The sequence below is a fragment of the Clarias gariepinus genome, chromosome 17 (assembly GCF_024256425.1).
Source record: "Clarias gariepinus isolate MV-2021 ecotype Netherlands chromosome 17, CGAR_prim_01v2, whole genome shotgun sequence".
Taxonomy (NCBI): domain Eukaryota; kingdom Metazoa; phylum Chordata; class Actinopteri; order Siluriformes; family Clariidae; genus Clarias; species Clarias gariepinus.
Window position 1 is genome coordinate 25,822,034 of NC_071116.1, and position 15,631 is coordinate 25,837,664.

The 15,631-nt window shown below is 40.5% G+C and overlaps 2 protein-coding genes across 3 annotated transcripts in view; one reads left to right on the forward strand and one right to left on the reverse strand.

Moving 5' to 3' along the window:
• The window catches only part of mtrex (Mtr4 exosome RNA helicase), a 39,340-nt gene extending 37,139 nt beyond the window's left edge, over nucleotides 1-2,201 (forward strand). The window contains exons 26-27 of the mRNA XM_053515522.1: nucleotides 240-344; nucleotides 1,917-2,201. Of these exons, the coding sequence (XP_053371497.1) occupies nucleotides 240-344; nucleotides 1,917-1,969 (158 nt within the window). The 3' untranslated portion in view covers nucleotides 1,970-2,201. The remainder of the gene's footprint in view (nucleotides 1-239; nucleotides 345-1,916) is intronic.
• plpp1a (phospholipid phosphatase 1a) overlaps nucleotides 2,063-15,631 on the reverse strand; it is a 31,987-nt gene continuing 18,418 nt past the window's right edge. For both annotated transcript variants that reach the window (XM_053515525.1, XM_053515524.1), the window contains exons 3-6: nucleotides 12,107-12,390; nucleotides 7,972-8,029; nucleotides 4,430-4,606; nucleotides 2,063-2,582 (exon numbers count right to left, since the gene is read on the reverse strand). In XM_053515525.1, coding sequence (XP_053371500.1) covers nucleotides 2,463-2,582; nucleotides 4,430-4,606; nucleotides 7,972-8,029; nucleotides 12,107-12,390 — 639 coding nt within the window. In that variant the 3' untranslated portion in view covers nucleotides 2,063-2,462. The remainder of the gene's footprint in view (nucleotides 2,583-4,429; nucleotides 4,607-7,971; nucleotides 8,030-12,106; nucleotides 12,391-15,631) is intronic.

Sequence of the window (15,631 nt, forward strand, 5' to 3'; positions counted from 1 at the left end):
ATCAGCATGAAAGAAATCAACGTGTAATGGAAATAGATGAGTGAATTAGTGAAGAAGCCAGAAAGTGACTTGATTCATTTGGTATTCGGTCAAGCGAGAGAAAGAGAGAGAGAACCGGGTGCATGTTATCACTCCATAGGGAGGACACGAAACCAATTGTTCTTTTCTTATTTTCTTTCTCTCTGTGTGTGTGTGTGTGTGTGTGTGTGTGTGTGTGTGTGTGTGTGTGTGATTTTTAGGGAGCATTATTCGCTGCATGAGGCGCCTGGAGGAACTCATGAGGCAGATGTGCCAAGCGGCCAAGGCCATCGGGAACACGGAGCTGGAGAACAAGTTCGCTCTCGGTGTGACGCCTTCACTTTCCTTTAACTCTAAAAGTGGTCCATTTCAAAACGTTAGACTTTCTGTGCAGAAAACTAGAGCTGCACCTAATCTAAACCTAAAGTTGCATCGAAATTACTTTTATTATTGTTTATTATTACACTTAAACTATTAAATGTACCACAGCTATTAGCTTTGTAAATGCTGTTTATTTATGTATTTATTTATTTATACCTTGGCTAACAACATGCAGAACAAACCATCACGTTAAGAGCAGCTCAAATGACCCAAAATATATTATACACTATCAGTAAAAAGTACTGTAAAGTTTGGACACGCCTTCTTCTAATTCCAGGGTCGATCTTGATTTTAGTTTCTTTCTACAGCGCTGTAAAAAAATACTGAAGGTGTTTATCCAAAATACACAATAATCTTCTTTGAGCAGTTGATATTGAGATGTACACTATCTGCTACTTATAATCTGTAGATCCTTTATAACTGCTCTAATCTGAGGTTCTGGTTGTTAATTGGTGATTTCTGAGGCGGGTGACTTTAAATGAACTTCTCTGCAGAGGTAACGTTTTTAGTCTTTAGTCCAGATCAGCTGAGCTTCGTGTCATAAAATAACAGCTGACTGTCGTCATCGGCGTTGTTGCTTGAGTACATAATTCCATGTGTTATTCCATAGTTTATGAATCTCCACGTCCAAACTTTTGACTGGTAATTAAAGTTGGCTAATCGAAGTAAAGATTTGTCCTATAGTTCAGGAATAGTAAACAGCATCTTATCTCCAAGTGTGGAGAAAAGTGTGAAATCCCTCCTTACACACAGGTACACAGACGCTGTAATCAATGACTCATAAAGCGTCATGCCCACAAATGCGTCTGCGTTTTTCTTGCGTCAACCTATGCTATAAAGAACTTTACATTATAAAGTTCTTTATAGCATTTTTTTTTTTTTTATATGAACCGTTGTGTTTCCAACCGAGGTGCACAAACACCTCCAATTTAACTCAAATCGGAAGTCCTACCAAATTTTTTTTTGGCACCATCTGACTTTCTTCATATTCGTTTCCAAAAATGTAAAGTTCAGATTTTAAATAAAAAAATGTATGGTGTCCTTAACCACACACATGCCAGTTATTAAAAACCAACCGTGCACTAATGAACAAAGCTTCTGATTGGACAGTTTAACACACGAGTCTCACACGTGTACAAATCATGTTCGGGTACTTCAGGAAATAATCCCATCTAAATTCCTGACTGAACGTTATGTGAACAGTAGTAAATTGCAGCCGGTACGATGAGGTCATTATGAGAGTTTGGATTTTTGTGCAGCGCGAGTAGAAACTGGAAACGTTTAAGCGCTAGAATACTCAGACTCTCCGTCTTAAGGTTATATTCATTTTTACTGATTTCATGGGAAGATGATCTCAAACACGAGCTCAAGTTGTGAGCGTATCTAATGTTTCCCAAACTTACAGATTAACAGGAAATGAGCTCTGAATTTCTAATGGTTGTAAATTTCCTTAAATTTAATTCATGGATGTTTCTCATCTTTCTTTTTAGTAATTGTTTTCTTGTCTTTTTCACCAGGCATCACGAAGATCAAGCGCGACATCGTCTTCGCTGCCAGTCTTTACCTGTGAGGGACGAAAGCTGCTGATTAACAAATCCACTTCCCTCTTTTCCTTAATTGTTTTCCCCCCCACCCATTTTTTTTCATAAAGACGACACGAAGATGCCGGTGATGGAACAAGTTTATTACGTTCACGTTCACAAATGTTATGAGCTCATTCTTTTGTTTGTTCTTTAAACAAGACAATATTTTTTGTACATAGTGTTTTAACATAATTTTAATTAAAATTAAGTGTATAGTGAGTTATTGTTCTTTATTTAAAATAAAAAAAATAAAATAAAAAAAACTTTGCTTGAGGAGCAAAGCTGTTAGCATCATACACAGGAAAGCAGCATCAGCAGCCCGAAGCCGTCTCGTCTCGGGTCGCCGCAGAGTCTGGGCGTTTAGCAGAGCGGGAAAGCAGCGGTTACATTCACAGGTTTCCACCCCAGTGGTCCTTCCTGACAGTCGTGCTCGCTGACGAACCGCGCTGGCGAGACGCAGAACAAGGGTCCCGTGCGGCTTCAGTTATTCACGTCGTAGTGGTTTCCGTTAGTCGGCGTCTCCTGTAGAGTGGTGTGCATCAGGTCCTCGGCTCTCTGCGGGATCGCCGGCTTCTTGAAAAAATCAGACACGAAGAAAATCTAAAGGAGTAATGTGAGAATAAGATGTGTTAGAATAACATGCGGTGTACACGGTGCTCTAAAAACAATTACATGGGGAGAAAAAAAAACAGCTTATACAGCAATACAGGACGGAGCGGACGAGGTTTACGCAAGCTGATTGTGTCAAGCTCGCTGCGTTTGACTTGACTCGGGATTACATCATTTTATTAGCAACAGTTTACTGTAGCCGACTGACTGATGATGAACATTAACCTCGTCAAGTCTGTGAATTGTACAGTTACATCTAAAACAAATACTTGTGTATTTATGAGGGAAAGTCAAAAATGATCCGGTAATATCAGCGCTTTCTGTTCAAGGTCCTAGTCACTGCTGTTCAGGTGTGAATGTGTTACATCAGTTCATTTGTAACTGTGGTGCGAGGGGGAAAAGTAATAGATGCTCCGCTTGGGATTTGCACGCAAAAAGAGCAACGTGCAGAGGTTACATTTATTTTATACGTTTTTGTAGCCTGAGGGTACATCTCGTGCCAAAACAACTCTGAGTATAAACAGAAGCGTTTTCTATATCTGCGCACACACAATTCGGACAGATACTCTGAGGAAGATCAAACTTTCTTAAAGAGAATCGTTACTGGTGACGAGACACTGATTCATCACTACGATCCTGAAAGTAAACAGCAGAGTCTGGAACGGAAACATCTTCATCCAAAAGTCAACTATCAGCTGGCAAATTCATGAACGCTTCCAGTTTTCTGGGATTCCAAAGGGCCAGAAGTATTGGAACATCATCAGGAAAAAGGTTCAACAATCAACAGCTCGTTACAGCGAGACGCTTATTGGAGAGCTGAGGCCCAAACTTTACACACTGAGGACTGATATCCAAGGCTTGTGATCTCGCATGACGATGCACATTCACACACACTTCTGCCCACACTGTCGACTCTGTTTTGAAGTTTGAAATCATCCTCCCTGTAGTCCTGATTTCATTCACTCCAGCAGACTTTCACCTGACGTGAAGTGAAGACCGAGTTGTATTCGTGGAAGAATGTTTTCACTTGTCTTAAATTAATGATACTATAATGAATGAATCTAAATCAACAACTAGAACAACTGGTGTTCTGTAGCTCCCACATGACACACATTTCAGAAACAGAGTAAAGTGCAAAGCATAAATGATACAACTCTGAAATGTGGTCACTTCACCATTAAAAAAAAAAAAAACACTAAGAAAATAAAGAATAGCCAGACTCAATATTGTTTCCCCTGCCATGATTTAAAATAACATGAACATTTATATAAAGTAGCTATAAAGCTGTCAGCAGCTCTGAGTTGAGGGTTTGAGCATCAGGGGAGAGAAAAAAGCCCACGACTACTTAATCAAATGAAACTCCTCCCCTAATGTGACCTCATATGAGAAGAGCCCCTCCCACATTTTGTTGCTAGACTCTGCTGTTCTTGCAGCTGCTAAATTAACACACACACACACTTTGAGAAGCTCTGAGACCTGTGTTAACTTGTTACAGACAGTAAAATATAGGACCTTTAATAAAAATTAAAAAAAAAATACTTTTTATATGCTAGAAAGTCAAACTCACACTGAATAGTCTGATACTGTAATCAACATTCTGTTAAAATAAATAAAATTAAATAGTAAGCAGGATGCGCTAAAGCTGAATTCATCAGACGTCTTGTAGACTTACAAAGTTTTATAAAGCTTACAAAAGAATATCTGCAACTATTAAAAAAAATAATCTTTTTTTTTTCTTCTTTTTAAAGTGTGCTAGAATTCCCAGTTGGGTCCGAGGTCTTTCGGAACCTCAGTCTCTCGGTGGTGTGTACAGTATGTAGGAGAGACAGGACACTCACCACCAGCAGGGCCATGATCGCTCCCTGTAGGAGTCCTGTGAGGACGTCACTCCAGTGGTGTTTATAGTCAGAGACGCGGGACAGGCCTGTATATATAGACGCGGCTATCAGGAAGAACTGGATTGTGGGTCGCAGGAGTCGAGCCCATTCGTCCCGCATTCGAGCCTGCAGATAAAGCTGAGAGGGAGAGAAACAGTCAGTCAGACGTGCTCGTGATGATACGGTTACGTCATGTAAGGATTTGGATTTCATACACCGTGTTAATGGAACAGATCGGTTAAAAAAAATAAAAAAATAAAAACACACACACACACAAAACGTTACACCTGATTACATCACAGCTAAATACATAAGTTATCAGTTACAGAGGTGTATGAAAGAATGATCTCGTTCTGTAACACGCCTGAGACTGCGGCACTGCCTTGATGTCTGGGTGGGTCTCCAAGGAAACAAACGAGTTTCATGGATTATTTCACTCCTTTTAAAAGCAAGTCCTATCAAGCCAACTATGAAATGTGCTGCTGAAATATTTTTAAACGTAGCTCATAGTTGTATGACGGGTCTGGTTTAGAGTCTGCAGACAAAAACCAGCTTAAGCAACTACTGTACCTGCCCTGAGGCGTCACCGGGGACGTACACTAAAGCTTAGAATAATGTAACGTAAAGGAATATAAAAGACCAGAGTGTACGCTGTTATAACAGTAACATACATAAAAACATCACGATAATAATAATAGTGAAAAAAAAAACATTCTGATAAAAGTATAAAAGATAGTATAAAGCATGAAAGTGAATTTTTTGTTTATAAAAATAAATAAATCAGTGCGAGATGGAGGCTGATCGATACATAATCGGGTGCTCCAGATGTCCTGTTTATAAAACAACGAAATACTGCACCACCCTCTAGGTTTCCATGCGGGAAATACCAAGAATTAAGAGTCAACATGAAATAAAACCTGAGATCATAATAATAATAAAAAAAGATCTAAAAATGGTTGTAAGTTATTCGTGGCAGAGAATCGCTTCTCGTCTCGTCTTTCCACCATAATTACAGACTCGCTCTGTAGCGACGGGCGAGGACAATTCCACTGATTACACCTTGTATGGCGTCTGCCCAGCTCTCAGCCATGATTCAGCTACTACTGGATATTCAGAAATCTACAGTCTGGTTAAAAAACAGACCCGAATCCGGCCCAGAGTCGGCCCTGTGAAACACTATTGACTGTTACAGACTCGCTCCTCCTGTTCGGAAGCATCCCGGAGCGCACGCCCCGGGCCATGATGCACCGCTGAGGAATGTGGTGGAGCTTTAATTCGGTTGAAGGCGGCGCTCTGATGGGACGGGACACTTTAACAGCCGTCCATATGATGAAACAACTCCATGGTGGAGTGAGAGGAAAACTACGAGGATGGTGTTTACAAGTGGATTCTCTCTCTCTCTATTTTTTGAGTTTGCATGTTCTTGGTGTGTTTCCTCCGGGTGCGCCAGTTTCCTCCCACAGTCCAAAGACGAATGCACGTTAGACTGACTGGTGTTCCCATAATTACCATTAAGTCTCAAAGGATGTTTTTTTAATAATACATTCATTGTTTTATTAATTAAAAGGGGAAATTTTCATTTTTTCGTTTTTAACGATTAGCAAATATAATCTGAATAGCAAGACGACAACGTTCGAGACGTACAAAAACTATAAAACAAGCTTCGGTTGTGAGCGAACCTGACTGAAAGCAGACGTAACAGACTTTACACTATTGTGTGTACACGTGTGCTCGTTGCCTCTACCGGTTGTTGTGCGTCAGTAAACAGACTCGAGTCATGTGGTTATGATCTTGATGTATAATTACACCTCGCACTAAGAGCAGCCGACTGCATAACTATCAGCTACAGGTTCTCAGATGACCAGCGGAAGTCACGCTGGACTCGAGGACGACTTTATTTTAAGAGCTGCTGGAGTTGATACGGCGCTACGGATTACATCATAGCAGCGGATGAATGTGTTAGCGGAGCGGCAAAACGACGGATACAGTAAATAAGCACAAAGCCAAACAATAACGTGGGAGAGTAAAAAGATTTTGGGTTCATCTGTAAGACAGGTGTGCTGATTGCTAAACAGGCGTGTTGGGTAGCTAGCACTTAACTAGCATCGATAGCTAGTCACACAACAAAGGATCCAAACAAAACGTGACAGATTTTTAAATAAAAGTGAGTGTTTACAAGGAGTGGAGCGAGGCTGGAGTCGGTGCATCAAGAGCCAACACAAAGAGGTGAAGCAGGAAGTCCGGTCATGCGTCAGGTGAACTGATAAAACATTCTACCTTGATGGAATTCAAGCACTAGAGGAACGCTGGGATAAGTGCATTAGTGACGCAGGGGATTATATAAATAAAGGGAGTTTTTAACTCAAAACTCATAACTGTGTTTTGTGTTTCCGCTTAATCAACAGTCCTGGTTTGACTTGAACTGACTTTACATGTAATGAATCTAAAATACATGTTTCACTTTTCAATTACAGCAACTTCATACATGTGAGTCGTTTGCGCTGGCTAGTACCTCATTACGCTCTGTAGAGGGAGTGTTGCGTACTGGAGAACAGCAGACGCGAGTGTTACCTCACTACGGCACATGTGAGAAGATAAAGTGTAGTGTTGGGGCAAGAGAGTAATGAAGGAGGTGAGACCAGATGATGAGATACGAGATGTTGTAATTGACAGAGGAAAGATCGAACAGTCTCTTTAGCAATGTTCGCTGGTCACGAGTGAAAGGAACCGAATTACTGCGTTCATGCTACGCTAAATGCCCGGCTCGCAGCCCACGTTCAAGACAGCTAGAGCCATCAAGTATGTTCTTCCACAATGATGCTCATGCTGCTTTATTTGGTAATTAATTAAATGAATTACAAAATAGTGCAAGTTGGCGAAAAAACATGCAGTTTGCTGAATGACCACTAGGAGGAAGCTCTAAAAGTGAGTCAATCCCCACAGACCCCAAATAAGGAGAAGTCCAGGTTTAACAAGAAAAATAAACATTTTACAGCCTGGTACAAAAACAGGTTTGGTCTCCATAGCTAGATTACTCCTTCTTGACTACGGTACGGAGGTAAATCTTTATGCAACTCATCAGTTACAGATTTGAAACTGCTAGCTCTTTGCTATACGTCTCTTTAACTAACCAGCTAACTGGAATCATTGTAGTTTAACTTGCAACAAGAAATGCAGGAGGTGACGTGGGACGATGTGTTGGGTCTGGATGACTCAGTACGATCAAAGCAACTGAATTAACATTAGCGAACTTAGCATTTTGGCTAAGCCAAAGCTAAGCTGCCTAATTTGTGGTAGCTGAGGTAAGTACAGTAGGTCTGTTCCGATAAATAGCCAGGCCGCGTTTATTTCGCCCATTTATGGATTAACAGGACTCAGGTGGTGTTGGCTCGGGCTGAGATGGAGACAACCAGCGCTGTGTTATTAAGGTGTTGCCCAGTCTTTGGTATTTGGTGAGGATGTAGGATGAGGTTTTAATATACAGTCATAAAATAGGTACTTACTGCCAGGAACAGCATACAGTACATGGAGAACGAGGAGTGGCCGGAGTAGAAGGACAGCCTGCAACACATGCGGAAAAACAGGAGATATCTCAGCAAGCAAAGCATTAAAGCGCTGACGGTGAGCTTTTACACTCCCACAGCGTCAATCCACAACCAGCCTTTACTGTCCCACTCAAATTTCACCCCGACTCCCTTTTCTGGTTCTGTGTGGAATCAGGGTCGGTTTATTGGTTTCATATTCCTGTACATTAGATTAGGATGGATAGGTCAGGGATAAGACTCACTTATAGTCTCTCTCAAAGCCAATCAAATGCAGTTCGCATCTAATCGCATATTTATAATTAAAACCAAATGCTGAAAAATACGTAGACAAATCTACATATTTGGATGTCTATATAGTACAGTATAGAAAGAATACATACGAGTAGAATATATAATATACAATGCCTGCCTTATAAATTATGTATGAATAATATTGGGAAATGCTTTTATCTGGTGCTAGATACAGAAAAATGCATAACAATATACTTCATATATAATAATACATATCTCTTTTAGATTTGGGCTCATTTCAGCAAACTTCTTTTGTACCATTTTTAATTTCGTATTTAATTACCATTAAAATAATATAATATAGATTACAGTACGTTGTTTAGCCATGACCTTTTATTTACTATAATATTTACTATTTCCAATATATTTGCGTTACTATTTTATTTGATTAATTGTATACTTGTAGGAGCATTTATTTATTTATACATTTATATTTTGAAATTCAAGAATTTCACACAATAAAAATACAGAAACAAATTAATGTGTAATTATGTGTAATTATGTAAAAGCAAGAAAACCTGATGACAGGAAATCCAGTTTAAAGGCGTTGTTTCATCAACTTCGTGATTAAGACGTGAAAAATGTCTGCAAGTGTTGGGCTCCTAAGCCATGTGTCAGTGCTCTGATGAGCTGAAGCAGGTGTGTAAGGGCAGAGTAAACACTACGCTTCATCACGGGCTTTTTATGACCCGCAGCTTTACGCAGCCTTTTGTTTGCCCCAACTTGTACAAACAAACTGGTTTTAAATACGCGGTGCATTTGTGTGTTTTAGTAATTCACCAGAGATGTGAGAGGCTGAAACGATGTGTGCACGCCCTTTTCCGGGTGAGAAGGGCAGACTGAGAGTGCCGAGAGCAGGGGGGAAGCGTGTGTGGACGGGATCAGAAAAATAAGGGCGGGCCGAGTATCCGGAGGGCTTTTGTGTCTTCCTGTTTATATTAGCCGAAGGCTCGCTGCACCAAAAAGCGCTCGGACACCGGGACATGACTGCTGAAATGACTACGTTTAACCCAAACAACTGTGTCATAATGTAAACATATACTGTTTTAGGAAAGAATAATAAAGCTTAAGTTCTGTGGAGTAAGAGGGTGGTGATGTACTGCTACGACGGCACACGGTGATACGAGATTTAATGTAGTTATAATACTGGCATAGTTGAAAGTTGGAAGGAACTTGTAACAATACTACAGGAATGGGGAGGACTGATTGATGGATGGATGGATGGATAGGTGGGTGTGATGGGAATATATAAATGTGTAATGGATATGTTGGATTGGCTGTGGTATGGAAGAATGGATGGACAAGTAGTTGGCACAGTTGGACCGAGTGTGATGTGATGGATTGGGGGAGTGAGTACGTGGAATGTATGGATGTGTAAGTGGTTGGGGTGGATAAGTGGGTGAGTGTGATGAATATAATAGCTGGACTGAGTTTTGGAAGGATGGATAGACAGGTGGGTAGGATGGATGGACAGGCTGAGATGAATAGAATGTGTATTACATCTGTGGGTGGTTGGGATGGGGTTATGGAAGAATGGGTTTTCAGGTGGGTGGGACAGATGGACGGGTAATTGGATGAGATGGATGGAGCATATAGTTATGTGGGTGGTTGGGATAAATGGACTGATATTTGGAGGCAATACATAGACAGATAGACTGGATGGGCGGTTTGGATAGATGGATGGAGTTTCTTTTTTGGATGGGATTGATGGACAGGTGAGTGGATGGTTATTCAGTTGATCTTCACTGAAGGAATATTCTAGATGCTGCTGAAATATATGTTAGTTCTACATTAACTCTTTTACCATCAAGATCAAGCAAGTACAAATGTATGAATGCTTTTCAAACAAGTAGAACAACATCATAAGTGTGTCCCCTCTTTATCGAGATAAAAGCAGTCTGTCTGGAACGCTGCCGTGTAAGAGCTCAAATGGATGAAATGAGCCGCCGTGTTCCTCTGGACGGATCGAATTACAGGTCAGGAGGCTTGAGACGAAGAAGCCAAGGACAGTTGCATATTGCTGAGAGACGGAGATGATGCAAATGCGCCGAGTGAGATTATTCAATAAAAATGATAAGCATTTGATAACTATTAACATGAGCCAGTTCTTAGAAGCAAACAGAGCTTTCAACTCTAATATCTTGTGTTTTTTATATCATTTAAACTGACGCAAGTTCATCAGGTCCAAGGTTGCTTCATTTTACTTTATAACTCTGAGATCTGAGCTAAGCAGATACGTTTGATAAGCCTGATACAAATCTTCCATGCATACCCCTGCCTTGGTGTAAGACCATACGGCCATAGTATCAGCTAATGAAGGGTGATTCATGATTATTCTTGGCACCGCACTTCCCCCCCTGCGTTGTTTGGTCTATATATAGCTCCGTCTCCTAGGTGAAACAGTGGATTTTGTCCAGCGGAGTTCTTTCCTATCAGGGAACAGAACCACTCCTACTGTTAATGAGAAAGTTCTGGAACAAATTTCCACCACTGGCCTTGAGTCTGGCCCAAGAAACCACGCTGAAACCTTGAGTGGCGGACTCTTTGTCTCAGTATGTGTGGGCTCTAGTAGCTCACCACAGGGCTGGAACACACTGGCATGTGTGAACCACAGTCTCACCACAAAGGCTACAGAGGTCCAAACTCTTGTTGCAAGCTGGATTTCGCTTAAAGGACTACTGAAATAATGATCAAGGTTCTCCCCTGTGGTCCTCCAGGAGCAATCAGAAACCTGATTCAGGAGCAAAGTGCAGGTCCACTACCTGGAGACCCTGTTTTGATCAGCTTTCTGGGCAATGCATTCTCGAGAGGCTTGATCCAATGCCACTGGACCCTTTAAAGTGCTGTAACTGTTGGAAACACCATTAACATTGGTGCTGACCATCTGGGATATCAGAATGAGCTTAAAAAACAGCCTGGTGTGATTCAAGCACGGATCTTACATGCCTACTTGGTGAGGTGGGGGTGGTGGTGGGCGTGTGGAGGGGAATTCCTCCCAGACAAACTGAACCACATGAAAGTAGCTTTAGTAAAGTGGAAGGGCATAAATGTTTTACATGCTGTTAATTTCCACTTCAAAGCCACTCATGAAGTAGACCAGAGCGCTGATGGTGCGCCATTTGACTCTAAGGGCGTCTGACATCCAAGTAAGTCCCAGGGCGCATATTAACGAGCTGGAATTTCTCTGTTAGCTGAGCAAATGGTCCAATAGGATTCTTTCTTGTAGTCGGTTTGACTTCTGGCTGCCTTCCATTAAATCTCTAAGGTCAAGGTTTACACAGGTGATTTATAATTTGTTGCTCTGCTCGTAGCTTATAGGAAGATGCCAAGAAGCTCAGCTAAAAAATAAAAAACCCAGAAAGCAGATGTTTCTCCACTGGTTTCTATTAAAGACGAGGGGAAAAATGGATACATTACATATCACAAATTTTTTGGTGAGGTGATTCATGTAATTTTTTTATTTATATGTTTTAATTAAAACTGTTGCCGTTTCCCTATAAGCCTACAGGTGGCGCAATCCAAACTATTCACATATTGGCAGGTAGTACAGCATCCTGATAGGTAGGTGCAAATAATTTGCCAAGTTTGTTTAGAATTAAGTCTATAGAATCGCAATATGGATCATATACAGTATGTATCCTCAAAGCTCCATCGTCAGTACCAGAGACTGTATAAATATTAAGGAAACGATTAAGGTTTTGTTTATTTGGATTTTTCAAAGTTCTTTAAATTATTTGTAAATACAGTGGAATTTGGATCGATTTAAACCCCTGCCCTTTGATCAATACCCAGGATCACCTACCTGGCCTCATTCACTATCTTCGCATCCCCGCTACAGGTGAAGTTCTCGATGTAAGCTCCATTGGAGCAGTTGATCGTCTGCCAGTTAGGCTTACACACGTCCAGGAAGTGAGGCCGCAGCCGGCCGATCGAGTACTTGCCGATGTCGGTGAGGGACTGGCTCATGGCGGCACCGAACAGGAACGTGCCGATTGCTTTGTAGATGCAGGCGACATAGCTGTTGCTGAAAGAGGACTTTGATTGGATACGTTTTAGATAAACTGAAATGGACTCGCCGATGATCATCTACGAGGGAGGAAAAGGACAGAAGGGAGTTTAGTAGCAGGTTTCTGTCACAGACGTCTATATACAGTAACTATAACTTGGCCAGATTCTAATGAGGATGTCCACTCAAATAATCAGAAGGCAAGATAGAGCAAAAGTGGTAGTTGACAATGCAGCAATCACTGGTCGGTAATTCGATTCTTTTACTTTTTTTGTTTGTTTCCCCGTGTTTACCTGGCTGTGGGGCTCCATGTTCTGGTCCCTGGTATGCTCTAATGGTCTCATTTTCTTTTCTCTTTTTTTCCCCTGAGCAAATCCCTCACGCTTGGTCTGGTTTCTGCATCATTTAAGCATATTTCAAATAAATGTCTGCAAGCTAATAACTGCAAAAACTTAAGAAGAATTCCAGTTTCCTTTAGGATCTGGCTCCATGAACTTTTGACTTTGGAGTGAAACAGCTTACACTCTAAGCCTGGATTCTCAACCTCAAACCCTGGATGGTTTTCCTTACATACTTATGTTCTAATTCATAGAGCTTCATAAGCTTGAACTTTCCTTCCTGGCGAGGTGTGCGTATGCACGCTGTGAAGCCAAATTCTTTACCTAGAACACGTTCCCAAAATAACATTCTTTCTCCCCAAATCGCTGCCATCTGATTTTAACGGTACGTGCCTCGTCCCACCCCGGAGACGCACCAGTCAGGAAGCTTATGTTGTAGCTCAGCGCATTTCAGTTTGACAAATCTAAGTGAACATTGACTATAGGTTTTTTTGGGGGTTTTTTTTGGTTTTTTTTTTACGATTAACATAATCTCTCTGGGAAGCTCCTGTAGCTACTGTAGGCAAAATGAGCTTCTGAAATAAAGGTGCCAAATTGTGTGCCTCCTTGTTGCTGGAGTGGTTTATAGTGGTACATAATGTATCGTTCAGCTGGAGACAAAAATATACTATACACTACCAGTCAAAAGTCTGGACACACCCTCTAATTCCATCATCTCTCCTGATTTTTATTTCTTTCTACACTGTAAAACAATGCTGAAGGTGCCAAATATACAATAATCTCCTCTGAACAGTTGATACTGAGATGTTTCTGCTACTTCTGCTCTGTAAAGCTTCATAACGGCTCTAATCTGAGGTGCTGGTTGTTAATTGGTGATTTCTCAGGCTGGTGACTCTAAATGAACTCTGCAGCAGAGGTCAGTTTTGGTCTTGCTTCCCTGGAAGTGTCTTCATGACAGTTTCATCATGGTGTTTGATGGGTTTTGCAAATGCACTTGACAATACTGTTCTTGCACGAACTGTTCCGGGACAGCAGACCTTCAGGTCTTAATAACGGCTGACCGTTGATGTTACTTAATTTACTCGTATGCAACGTTCTAGATTAGATATAATTAAGCTACATGATCCCATCGATGGAAAAGGAGAAGTCAAGTTATGTCATTTATGAGACTAGATCACAGTAGCTATGGAACCTCTACTAGATAGGTGACTATAAACACTAATACTTATTAAACAAATTCCAATGCTAGCTGATTTTGAAATTAGAAGCTAGATGATGAGTGCATGAAGAGTTTCAACATTGGTTACTGTTGAAAATATGCTTTTTATGAAATGCTGAGCTACACAGTAGTCCGCATTATGGAGGCAGTCTGGTAAAAAATTTCCAAGAGTAAGAGGCGTAAGAGGCACACACACTGCGGGGGTTTGTTAACACCAAAAGAACCAGGCCGAAGTTTCTATCCGAAATCTTTGAAATGCACCAAATGAGTAAATTTCCATCAGACTCAAGCTGTTCAAATACGACGGGGATTTCCTTCTGCCTTGAGAAACATGTGGGTTAAGCAAGTGGGCATTGGGTTTGTGTGACATAATGTTTGTCCTGTTTGAGATCTTAGATGAGTCTTTGTTTCATTAAAGGTCAAGAATAAGTGACAGGGACTCTTTTGAAAAAAAAAAAAAAAAAAAAAAATTAACTGAGCATTTCTTTAAAACATCATTCCCACATTCGGTCAGTGTTAATTTCCCCAGAGTGATTTACTGATCATTGTAGTTGAAGAAGAGAGTGCCGGCAAACCAAACAGATCTGAAGCAAAGTGTTAAACACCACAGCAACTCATGCAGACAGTGAGCTTTAAAAGCCCGACTCCAGTCCTGTCTAAAGTGCTTCACCTGCTCTCACAGATCTCTGCTCATCATCAAGCCTTTCATACGACGAATCAGAAACGCTAAACTGATTCCTAATGCACGTCTATTCAACCCGTACTAAAGCAGCATCAAACCTTTATCAAAACATCGAGCACAGAAAGATTAAACCTGTAACGTGTTTTTTTTTTTTCACAACTAAGCAAAATCTGCATTTAATTGAACATTCGTGAATTTTATCCTGAACGTTATTGTTCATGTTTTTATTTATTTATTATTTTTCTGATATTAAGCTCAAAACTGGGATTTTTCTAGGTACGTATCGAAGATCCTAGACTCTAAAAACGCACCACATCCAACTCATTTGTATGTACTAATGTACTAAGTTTTGTTTTCCAATTATTTAATACCACTAAATATTATTTATCCCAGTCCTGTTTATCCTTTATACACTCTAAATGTTCATTACGTACAGTAGTGTGTAACATGATGAATTAGAATTTCTGCAACTATTATTTAACATGACTTTCAGTGCTTAATGCAGTACTTCATTTTTATTATAAGGAAAGAGATATGTAGTAAGACTACGACTACAGTATTGCCATGGATTATGGAGGTTTTTGTAGACAGACTTTTATGACTTAACTATGAACATGAGACCGACCCTAGATATTTAAACATTGATTTATTTTAATATATAAATGACAAATTCATGCCAATAACCCTAATACAAACTGTATAAATATATATACTGTACAAGGGGTGTTTAAGTCAAACCAGGATTTTTGATAGTGCAGACTACAGTAACAGGACACAATTATGTTAAAGTAAAAACTCCATTCATTTCTCTATATAATCCCCTGATACGATACACTAATGCACTTATCCCAGGGTTTCACTAGTGCTTAGATACCATCAAGGTGAAAAGTATGTCAGAGCCATAGAAAACGCTGGCCTCCCAGGAACTCCTTTAACGACCCAAACATGTGGAAATGTCTTGGAGTGAGGTCAGAACACATTTGCACTGTTCTTTCAATGTGGTTAAGAGTCTTATAACGTACTGTGCTTGAAGTCTTCTTTAAATATCAGTGTGTTTTTCATCTGGATTCATGAGAAAGTTC